The sequence below is a fragment of the Dipodomys spectabilis genome, unplaced genomic scaffold, assembly GCF_019054845.1.
Source record: "Dipodomys spectabilis isolate Male_0828 unplaced genomic scaffold, ASM1905484v1 ptg000076l, whole genome shotgun sequence".
Lineage (NCBI taxonomy): Eukaryota > Metazoa > Chordata > Mammalia > Rodentia > Heteromyidae > Dipodomys > Dipodomys spectabilis.
In genome coordinates, this window is record NW_024870753.1 from 10,550,176 (window position 1) to 10,562,218 (window position 12,043).

General features: G+C 51.2%; 1 protein-coding gene across 1 annotated transcript in view; it reads right to left on the reverse strand.

Moving 5' to 3' along the window:
• Arhgap42 (Rho GTPase activating protein 42) overlaps positions 1-12,043 on the reverse strand; it is a 109,063-nt gene that overhangs the window by 66,268 nt on the left and 30,752 nt on the right. The window contains 1 exon segment of the mRNA XM_042682986.1: positions 4,077-4,138. Coding sequence (XP_042538920.1) covers positions 4,077-4,138 — 62 coding nt within the window.

Consider the following 12,043-nt stretch of genomic DNA (forward strand, 5'->3'; position numbering starts at 1 on the left):
CAGCTCCATGTCTGGTGCCTGGGTGGTTAAGAGGCTTGCAGATCTTCCTGGCTGGCTTTGAACCGTGATCCTCAGATCTCAAGCTCCTTGAGGATGGCAGGTGTGAGCCATGGGCAACTGGCTTTAGCTTTATTTTTTCCCTGTCTTGTAAAATTAAACTCCCCATGCAGATGACAGAAGATGTGCCGAGTAAATACCTAATTCTTTACATTTACCTTTCAGAAAATAAAAGGTGTGCTTCCCAACCTTTAATGGTGAACAGGAGGACATCATTTATGAAGACAGTAGCATTAACCATATCCCCAACACTACTCAAAGCAAAAAGAGCAACAACCCTGCCGAGCAAACGTGAAGTACAGAGGCAATCATGGAGAGATTTCAATCGGATACACAGGTAAGCCGGGCTGTGGAGCTGGCACAGACGGCGATGGCAGGTAACTAGAGATGGGCAGGGTTGGGGTAGAAGGCCAGGGGCTGAGTCCAGGTGCCAGCTACAGTGGCTCCTAAGAATATCACAACCAAAAGCAACAATAACCCCGCCCAAAACCAAAGATTCGTGCGGAAGCAGCAAAACTGAAGAGGAAAGTGCACCACAAAATGTCATTTGACAAAGAGGAAAATCAGAAGCATGTGAAAGTACTTTACCTCGACTGTCCTATTTTAAATGGATGCTCTTTCCATAGGACATTTTTTGGGGGGAAGGGGTTTGCTCAAATCCTTACCATCCACATAAACCACAAGAGGGGGGTAGGAAAGGATCTTGGAAAACAGGAGCGTAGAACGTAGAAAGTTCCCATGAAACCACTTGTAAGTCTTTCAATCTGGCCATTTTCTAGATAACCACCAAATATCAGCCATTATGATGCCACTCTTCAGAAAAGAATTCATGAACTAAGTAGGGCACAACTGGCCAGCAACTGCACAGGCTGCGGTTCAAACCCCAGTGCCAGCAGAAAGTGGATAAATACACAGATAAATAAATAAGCAAAATAATCACGTATTTGGAAATTAACCGAAGAAACTTCAAACTTGTGATCATATCTCTTCAGTGGTTTTCGAGATATCAGTAAGGCCCCTGGAGTACTTATTCATGCGCCTTAAATACTCTTAACAATAAAGATGATCTACTGATATTGATGCAGTTTTAGTTCAATAGAAATTTAATTTGGAACATTATAAATTACAGGAAGATTCTAGAGTCCAACTCCTGGGCTCCAATCCTTGCAGGGCCTCTAGTATTGCTTTTATTTTTGAGTTTCCTCTTCTTCAAAATCAGTGCACAAGTAAACCTTATCTGAAATGCTTGGGACCAGAGGATTTTCAGATATCTGAGTTTCTGAGATTTTTCATAGACCTTATTAGTTAAGCGGACTGCAATCAAATTGCTCCAAAACCATTCACTTTTTGAATGTCATATCAGCACTAAAAAGAGAAAAAAAAAAGTGGATTTTACAGCATCTGGACTTGGGGTTAGTGACGCTCAGCCGTATGAACTCATCTCCACTTGTGAGAGCAGAACTTGCCCTCAGCCCACACCAGAAGCCCAGCCGAAGGTCAATGTGGAGATCTTTGAAGCACAGAGAGCAGGTGGCTCGACCTTCGTACCCCATGGGGCTCTCCCTCACCTGTGACCTTTGCCCTGTGTGCACATCCAATACTGGCCTGCTCCACTCCTGACCCTGACGTCAGCCGAGGGGCCCGGGCTCAGGAGTCATGCCAGCCCTCCCTACGTGCTATTTCTGCCTCCACTTCTCTTCCATCAGCCAGTCACAGAGACCAGGTCCCTCGAACCCAGAATGTCTTCTGACAACTATTTACTCAGATATGACCCTCCGGCTGCACACCGCGCACACACACAGCCCAGTGTCGGACTTACCACAAAAGTCCAAGAGTGCATGGAAGTGCTCCTTCTTCCCTTAACGTAATTATGATGACTAACTCGCATGGCTGTTATCTCTGGCCTTGGATCTCCTCCAGAGCCTGCCTCTGTTTGTTTTAAACTCTGCCACCCCTCCTGCTTCTTTCTTCCATTCTCCACCTGCCCTGTCAGTCCCTTCATTGTTCCCCACTTTCTACTGGGTTTTCATGGTTCCTCTCTTCCTCTTCTCCCAGCTCAGAAGCGGCGTTTTCCCCCAGGCTGCAAAGTCTCCCCTCTACCACGGGACCACGGCCTGACCGCCCTACTGTGTGCATCTATTAAAGTATAACCCACGCCAGTTGGTTTATTGCTCTCCTTAGATGTTTGTGCAGGGTCTGAATCAGAGCCTCGCCCTTCCAGAGCTGTACCTCCTCCCCCCACCCATCACCGCATCCACAACACTTCCCACCTTCATCCTCACACCTCCCAACTCCTCTCTCCTCTTCTGTCACCTACCCCTCTGAGGCCATGCGCACATGCATGCACACACACGACACGCACATGCACGCACATACACACATGCACACGCATGCAGATACAACACAAACAGATGCATGCACATATAGCACACATGCAGATACACACATGCACACTCATGTGCACATAGACAATGCACACATGCTTGCACGTACACACATGCATACACAATATACGTGACACATGCATTCATGTGTGTGCATGCACATACAATACACATGCACGTGCATGCGCACAATACACATGTGCATGCACATACAGACACACAGTGCACGTGCACACACATGCATGCTTGCCCTCCCCAGGTCCCCCTGCAGAAGCTGGGTTTCCACTGTGTCATTCATACAGCTAAAGTATGGATGAGGCGCAAAGCTCTTGAAACAGCATCTAACCAGGCTTCAAGTCCCAAGTCAAAGTCACGCTCATAGCAAAGCTCTGACCACAGAGTAGTGCTCCTGGACGGCGTGTGTGCCCCAGCGTGAGGTGGCAGGGTGCTAGCTCTGACGGGAGACCCGCGAAGAGCTGCTGCTTCCCGAATGCCATATCCTCCCTCGCTTTCCCCTCCCCCCACCCACCCCACCCCCTCTCCTTCTTCACCCTCACAGACACGGCGGCGGCGGCTCTGCCCTCCTTCTACAAACCTCCCGGCGGCCATCCGACGCCCTGTGTGACCAGTACAGCACTTGTTCCTGCCTCGGGATCGGTCCACGCTGGTGTGCCGGCCACACTGCCCACCGTGCCACCCTTCCGCAGCTCTGGTGACACCCGAGGGGCTCACCGTCACCAAGGCAGCTACTCAAACTGCGTCCCCTAAGCCGCTGGTCAGAACGGCAGCAAAGCACGCCACTTCCTATCCACACGCGCCTTCTGTGTATGGCACGTGTGATACATAACCCCAACTGGAGCCTGAAGCCAACAGCACCCAAGATGCCCGTCCTTACACATGAGCGTGGATTCCCACATGCCACATGCACGCAATGCGTGCTTTGCAACGTACATGCTTTGGGCTTTGCATTAATAAACGCTTTGCAACATAAATGCATTAGGGTTTGCATGACAGCTTTCCCCATATTACAGCTAGAACAGTGGACCACAGACAGGGACTGTACAGAAAGAAATCTGAATACACTGAGTCCAATTTTTTTTAAACAGATAAATGTGTTTACCAAGAATTGTGCTCTCATCCAAGTTAACCTAGAAAGCTCTAGAAAGTTCTCTTCATTCTTCCCAGGAAGAAAGTTCTCCCAGCTCTCATGGCACTTTTCCATGAAACTCTTCTAATAAGTGCCAGAGTCAGTTCCTCCTACAAACTGCCTTTCATGCTTGAAATACACCAATATTTTTAATACTATAGCTATTATAAGATAACCCAGGCATGCTGGCTCAGTTAGAAATGGTTTCTAATGGGCCATTTTCTTCAATAGTTTCAATTCCCAGAACAATTGAATGGTACCCATAGGTACCACTGATGCACGTGGCATCTTTGTATCTGCTGAACAAATGAAGTAAGTCATATAGTGTACCTTGTTAATAATATTTACAAATGAACAATTCCACAAACATATGTAGCATTTAGTAAAGGTATCCACATCATAAGATCTTATCTAGCTATCTGACATCTTATCTTTCTTATAATATGCCCAAATAAAACGTATTATAACAAAATAAAGACCAAACTTACCAGTCTTCTCCTCTCTTCTTCTACAGCAATAAGTAGCCTTGCAAATTCTTTGAGTGACTGAGCTATGTAAAAACAAAAAAGAAAAATGAGCATTGGTCTTCCTTCATTTCTAATTACACAAGAGCAAGCACTGAAGCGGAGCTTGCTATGCCTCGTATACTTTAAATTCTGCGGTTTTGTCTGAGTAACCATTACATTATCGAAAATAAGATCCTAATGACTAACATCTACTTCAACAGAGGCTGATGAACATGCTAAGAGATGAATGCTTCTCCGTGTGTTTGCAAATTAAAAGTGGAGCAGGTGTCTTCCTCGAAGACGCGAGGGGAAGTATCCGTATTTAATGTATAAAACGTACACACACTAGGATCTGCGTCACTTCTAAGCAGTGACCTATGAAGAAGAAGCAATTTTAATGCTACAGGAAGCGATGCATCCAGTCCTACTTAGGTGCACCTAGCCGCAGTTGCTATTGAGAGAGCGCATGCCCAGTGTGAGAGGCACAGGTCAGAGCCCTGATCCCGTAGGTGCCACTGACACACGTGGCACTGTGGTCCTCCTTCCCATGTGGAAGGACGGTGAGCAGGACCTTTCCAAGGGAAAGATATCCTTTAAAAATAAAAAAATAAGCCGGGCGCCGGTGGCGCACACCTGTCATCCTAGCTACTCAGGAGACTGAGATCTGAGGATCAACGGTTCAAAGACAACCCGGGCAGGAAAGTCCGTGAAACTCTTATCTCCAATAAACCACTAGAAAACTGGAAGTGGCGCTGTGGCTCAAGCGGTAGAGCGCTCTCGCCTTGAGCTGAAGAGCGCAGGGACAGCGCCCAAGCCCAGAGTTCAAGCCCCATGACCAACAAAAAAAATAAAATAAAATAAAAATAAAAAAAGAGCTAGGATAGTTCCCTTTAACCGTTACAGTTTCATTTCCATGAGAAGTCGGTCCAAACAGGGATATCTGATTTGTCCTATAAAAAATACGAAGAGCCAGGAACACTAAAAATTCATCTCATGGCTTCACAGCCAACGAAGTTCTTAATTTCATATCCAAAGTTTCCCCCAGTTTTATATAAATGATCCAAAAAGAATGAATTAATAGTTACTAATTAACAATTAATACTAGGCATTGCACAACAGAAAGGAAGAAATAACACATGATTGAGCAAGCAGAGGACTCAAGGTATTACCATGTAAACGGGGCCTGGGCGTGTCCAGTCACTGCTGGGCCTGTGGCATTCTGATTCTCGTAAGACCTGCTCTCAGGCAGACCAATCTGTCCAGTGTGCCCAGCAATGTACCTCAAGATAGGAGAGTCACCCCTCACCCCTGGCAGCAGGTGTGGTACACAGGGTCCACAAATGCTCAAGAAAACAGGAGGTCATCATGAACGGGGGCGAGGGGAACTCAAAGCATTCCTACAAAATAATAGTGCTACAAAGTCAGGCATATCCATTCATATATTGAGCCTGAGCAATCAGACAAGAAATAAAACAGATACGAACAGGATACATGAAGTTGTTATCCTTTTTACATACTTAGAAAACCCCAAAGACTCTCCTGACTCTCAGAACAAACAAATCCAACAAGTATCAGGGTGCAAAATCAACATGCAAGATGCATTTCCCAGTGAAGCTTAGTGGTGGGGTGCAGATCTAGCTTGTGCAAGGTCCCCCCCACAAAAAAAAAAAAAATCAGGTTTCTTATAAAACACTGGGGAAATCGAAGAAGACCCCAGAAGATGGAAAGACACACTGTGTTCATGGAGAGGGAGAACGCAAAAATGACCACACTACTTGAAGCAATTTAATCGTTTCAATGTAACTCCCATTATACATTCTTCCCAGCAGGAAGAGAAAAAAAACTCTGAAATTCCTATGAAAGAATGAAACACCCGAAATGACCAAAGACTGCTGAGCAAAAAGCACCACGGATGGTACCACAACATCTGATCTGAAATTATGCTACGGAGCCAGGGTAACAAAAACAAGCATAAAGACCAATTGAATGGAACAGAGTTCTGAGAAAGAAACCCACCTAGCTACAGCCATTGAATTCTTGATGTGTGCCAAAAACAAAGGCGGGAGCAAAGGCAGCCTCTTCAACAAGGAAAGGTGCTGGGAAAAGCGGACCTTTACGTTCAGGAGATGGAAGCCAGCCTCTTCCATGTCACCTGGTACACAAATCGGCTCCGAATGGATCAAACACCTGAACATGGGGCCTGGAGCTCTGGATCTGCTTGAAAGAGGTGGGAATGCCTTCAAGACACCGCCACAGGCAATGATTTCCAGAGTAGGAAATACAAGCAAAAAGTGACCCACAGGATTAAATCAAATCCAAAGGGTGGTAATCAGAGAGAAAGGACAATTGCACTTGGCTTTGGTAGGCAGCTGTTTGACAGAGGACTAAAATCCACCATTTATAAAGAACTCTAAACTGCAGCAACAACAGAGCCACCGGGTTAGTAAATGGGAACATTCTCCAAACAAGCCCCGCCCACCAAGGGCTGTGTGACAAGATGCTGAGGGCTGCGCTGTCAGAGAAACAGAAACCAGACTCTCATCGCAGCCAAGATGATCATCACAAGAGAGGCCAACAGAAACGCCAGTGAGGACCCTCACCCACCCCCCACTGCGGGGGCACTGAAATCCGCACAGCCACCGGAGACCAGGCTCCTCAAAGGGCTCAAAACACCAATGCCAGTGTGATCTTTCATTACATGGAAAGTTCTAATACCCCATAGAAGCACTTTTTAGTGCTTATCTCTGACTTACTTATATTTGCCTAACAATCACCTTACCACCGGTTTTTCTTTAAGAGACCAGATTCACATCTCATATGGACCTCCATTACAGATTTGACCAAACTGACATTTTGTGGCAGGAATTTGATTTAGTGAGAGCTGTATTACAAAAACAACACTTGATACACAGAAGGTTTCCAATAGATAAATGCTGAGTGAGTTAATGAGCTAAACAATACTTTGCTCCTGCCATTGATGCACTCTACAAGGAGAAACAAACCAACTCTCACTCTAGGACGCATGAAACAGTAGGAAAAAGATGGCCAGCTACCTTGGGAACTCCCCTTAGAGACTGGAATTCCCGCCACCTGAATGAACTTTCCTTGCTAACTAACCACCCCTCCCTTCCTGTCCACCTGCAGCCTGAGATTACTGGAGAGCAGTCAAAACAGCTTCACCTACAAATTCCAACTTTCCAACAAATTATCGAGGTCACAAACACTGTGATAGGTTTCCTTTTGTTCTCCACCACATAATATTGGGGGGAAAACACTTCTGGAACAAAAGAATTCTATTGTTCACGTGCATTTCTGGCAAGTCCTGGGAGGCTAAACTTCAGCGCACAGGAACGCAGGTTGAATCACACCCTAGACGGTGATGAAAAATGACGACATTTTCTGCAGTTGCCAAGAACATAAATCCTCCGACATTCCTGAACCGGCTAGAGTATCTATTTCCTAACTTAATCTTCTGAGCAGGCTCGAATCCACCTTACTGCTTCTGACTGGAAAATCGGTTTAGTGTGTGAAGGTAAGAATGAGAAGCAGCAGCGTACCCTGTCCGTCCTGACTTAACTCCATGCTTTAACTCCAGAATATCTTATTCATTCAAATAAGCAAATCGCTCATGACTTTCAGCTCTGCCACGGTGGAGACATGGGAATCTATCGAAGTTTATGAAAGCCAGGTTAAACCAATGCAATCACGTTTCAGGAGTTCAGCCGGTGCCCGGGAGCAATCTCCCCTCTACCCGGAAGAGGACCGGGGGCTCCACCGGACCCCTCCCCAGCTTCCTTCTCAGCCAACTTCCCACACGATGGGACCAGAGTCCAGCCAGCCACACAAGCTGGTGAGGGGCCTGGGGAGGTGCGCGGGCCTGCCCTCCACCCCGCGGCACCGGACACGCGCAGGCACAGCCAGCATGACGCGACACAACTGTCCAGGGCTTTGTGGGGGTCAGGTACAAGCAGCTCAGGTCTGGAACTTGCACGGGGAGCACTTCGATGTGAGCACTGAAGCACAGCGAGGGAGCATCCAGCACGCAGAAGAGGACAGAAAGCCTCCACCACAGTGATTTGACCCCCGCAGGCAAAGCACTATCCGCTCTGCGACACCTGGGCAGTAACGGCCACCAGATGGACAGGTGTGCCAGTGGCGGGCCCCCGATTCCCACCCAACACGGTGCCCAGGGCCCGGCCGCCCAAACATCTGGCTGCTCACCTCCCCAGCGCTCTGGTTGTGACTTCTGAGAGCCAGAGCATGAGCTAGGACCACGGCTCCACTCCCCAAGCCAGAAAAGGGCTTCCTCAGCCAGCGGTGGCCCAGGAGGAAGGAGGCAGCCACAGAGGAAGACAGACAGACAGCCAGGGGGAAAGGAGGGTAGACGGCAGGTTCTGGACAGCAGGAGTGGAGCCCACAGCTCACTCCAGCCTGCTCTCCTCTAGACTGTCACTGCCCGCAGCAGTGCCGGCGGCTCCAGGCGGGAAGGGAAGGCAGCTTCCTGTCCTCACAGGTGAGCCGGCACAGGGGCCGAGGCCTGACAGCGCTCCTTCACCCTCCCCCTCCCCCACGGCCCAGCAGAGCCTCTGCACCCACCTCCCTGCCAGCCTCTCCTTTCCACAGCCTCTGCTCCCTCACACACCCACCAGCCCGCTCGGCCTGCGACCCAACCCCTGTGCTCTGCTCCCGGCTCCAGCCATGCAACCCTGCGCTCTGCTCCAGCCATGCAACCCTGCGCTTGGCTCCAGCCATGCAACCCCTGCGTTCTGCTCCCAGCTCCAGCCATGCAACCCTGCGCTCAGCTCCAGCCATGCAACCCCTGCGCTTTGCGCTCAGCTCCAGCCATGCAGCCCCTGCACTCTGCTCTCAGCTCCAGCCATGCAATCCCTGCGCTTTGTGCTCTGCTCCAGCCATGCAACCCTGCGCTCTGCTCCAGCTATGCAACCCCTGCGCTTTGCGCTCAGCTCCAGCCATGCAACCCCTGCGCTCTGCTCTCAGCTCCAGCCATGCAATCCCTGCGCTTTGTGCTCTGCTCCAGCCATGCAACCCTGCGCTCTGCTCCAGCTATGCAACCCTGCGGGTTGCGCTCCACTCCAGCCATGCAACCCTGCGCTCTGCTCCAGCCATGCAACCCCTGCGCTTTGCGCTCAGCTCCAGCCATGCAACTCCTGCGCTCTGCTCCCGGCTCCAGCCATGCAGCCCCTGCACTTTGCGCTCTGCTCCAGCCATGCAGCCCCTGCACTTTGCGCTCAGCTCCAACCATGCAATCCCTGCGCTTTGCGCTCGGCTCCAACCATGCAATCCCTGCGCTTTGCGCTCGGCTCCAGCCATGCAACCCCTGTGCTTTGCGCTCGGCTCCAGCCATGCAACCCCTGCGCTTTGCGCTCGGCTCCAGCCATGCAACCCCTGCGCTTTGCGCTTGGCTCCAGCCATGCAACCCCTGTGCTTTGCGCTCGGCTCCAGCCATGCAACCCCTGCGCTTTGCGCTCGGCTCCAGCCATGCAACCCCTGCGCTTTGCGCTCGGCTCCAGCCATGCAACCCCTGTGCTTTGCGCTCGGCTCCAGCCATGCAACTCCTGCGCTCTGCTCCCGGCTCCAGCCATGCAACCCCTGTGCTTTGCGCTCGGCTCCAGCCATGCAACCCCTGCGCTTTGCCCTCGGCTCCAGCCATGCAACCCCTGCGCTTTGCCCTCGGCTCCAGCCATGCAACCCCTGCGCTTTGCCCTCGGCTCCAGCCATGCAACCCCTGCGCTTTGCGCTCGGCTCCAGCCATGCAACCCCTGCGCTTTGCCCTCGGCTCCAGCCATGCAACCCCTGCGCTTTGCCCTCGGCTCCAGCCATGCAACCCCTGCGCTTTGCGCTCGGCTCCAGCCATGCAAACCCTGTGCTTTGCACTCAGCTCCAGCCATGCAACCCCTGCGCTTTGCGCTCAGCTCCAGCCATGCAACCCCTGCGCTTTGCGCTCAGCTCCAGCCATGCAACCCCTGCGCTTTGCGCTCAGCTCCAGCCATGCAACCCCTGCGCTTTGCCCTCGGCTCCAGCCATGCAACCCCTGCGCTTTGCCCTCGGCTCCAGCCATGCAACCCCTGCGCTTTGCGCTCAGCTCCAGCCATGCAAACCCTGTGCTTTGCACTCAGCTCCAGCCATGCAACCCCTGCGCTTTGCGCTCCGCTCCAGCCATGCAACCCTGCGCTTTGCACTCAGCACGCCTCTTCTCCAACTCTGGTTTTCTCCCCAGCGTATTTCCCACAGCAGCTATGGGGAAAGAATGTTCTTCTTTCTCAAGAGCCCAACCCCAAATTCCCCTTCCTCTCTCAGATGTCCTGGCCAATCGCTTCTCTGTGAGAAGTTCAAGGCTCTGTGATCAACATGACCTTGACCACCCCAAAAAGCTAACAACTCCCCGCTGAGCTTCAGATGGCACCTCTTCTGCCCCACCCCTGCAATCTCGCCCTTCCCCATGCTTCTCTCCGCCCTCCCTCCCTCCCTCCATCTGTGTGTGTCTGTCCATCTTCACCTCTCTCTCTCTCTCTCTCTCTCTCCATCTCCACTTCTTACTCCTCTCAAAGCTCCTCCTCGTTTCCCTTGGTCTACAAATTGACAGAAGGTTTCTCCAGCATTCAGGAAGATCAGGAAGGCGCAGGGCAGAAGGAAGCTTATTTGACCCCAGCCCAGGCCCGGTGTTCAGTCTTGAATGCTCGTACTACTCGAGGAGAGTTCCCCCTCCTCCCCCGTCCCCCTCTCCTCCCCCTCCTCTCCCCTCCTCCCCCCTCCTCCCCCTGCAGGCCGCAGCTCCTCACTGTTGTGTGAACACCAGGAAGGGACACCCACGCTGGCTGAGGCCATCCTTCCCAACTCACATTCCCTGGATGGGTGAGGCGGCATGCACCCCTGTTGCCCGCGGCAAGGGCCCAGGCCTCTCCAAGGGTCTTACTGCAAGACACAACCCTTTCTAATCTCAACCTCGGCGCTGGCTGCGGTCATTCCATCCGTTTGTCCTTCCTCCGCCTGACTCTCCCGGCTGCATCCCACCTCACCACAGGCCCCGCTGCAGCACCTCCTCTCTCCGGGAGCTCCGCGGGAGCCCAACCCCCGCTCTGGCTTTGCCCTCTCCTGGCATTTCTGTCCCGCTGGACCGATACTACTCAGCACGATCTCAGTGTACAGTGATTACCTCATGATGCTATTTTTTAACCCTTCCTGTTCTGTAAGCCTCATGAGGGTAAGAGAATCTTACTCCAGTCTGCATGTGCTGTTGATTCTCTGTACACAGAGGACGCATTACTGCTAGAGATTTCAAAGTCCAGGCCATACCCTATGTATCGTTTTAATTACGAGGCTGGCCGATTAGCACACCACCTACACCGGGCCCTGAAAACCATCTCTTATTCCAAGGCTGTGAGTGGAGAGAAATGACCAGGTTTCTGGCCTCCGAGGCTCCACTGGCAAAACCCTGTGAATCAAAGCACGCACATCTGGAGGAGACAAAGGCCCCGCCCTGCCCATGGGGCCGCTACAGAAACCACCACGGTCTCAAGTAGCTCTCCACACAGAACACCGGCTCCCGAGGCCCCAGCCCAGGGGTCCCCTAAGTTCATATCTAGGCTAGGGCCAGCAATCAAACTGCTAAGACCCCACAGCTGATTCTGATGGTCTGGCAACTTCTGGCCTCCAGCATAAAATACAATGCACGCTTCGTGTGGGGAATTAAAGGGCAAACTCCACAAAACAACTGGTAGTGAGATTTGTAAGGATCGTGTTTCCAGGCACTTTGGGGGCATGAAGCTCCAACTTCAATGGTGGAAAACAGTGCCCAGCCCTGTGACGTTGGGTTGGGTCTCAAGATTCAAACATGACTCCAAGGATCTCCTCTCTCCTCTCCCCACCACCATCCCGAACCATGACCCGGCAACTGTCCGGAATTACTCCAAATTAAGGTTTGGCTTCCG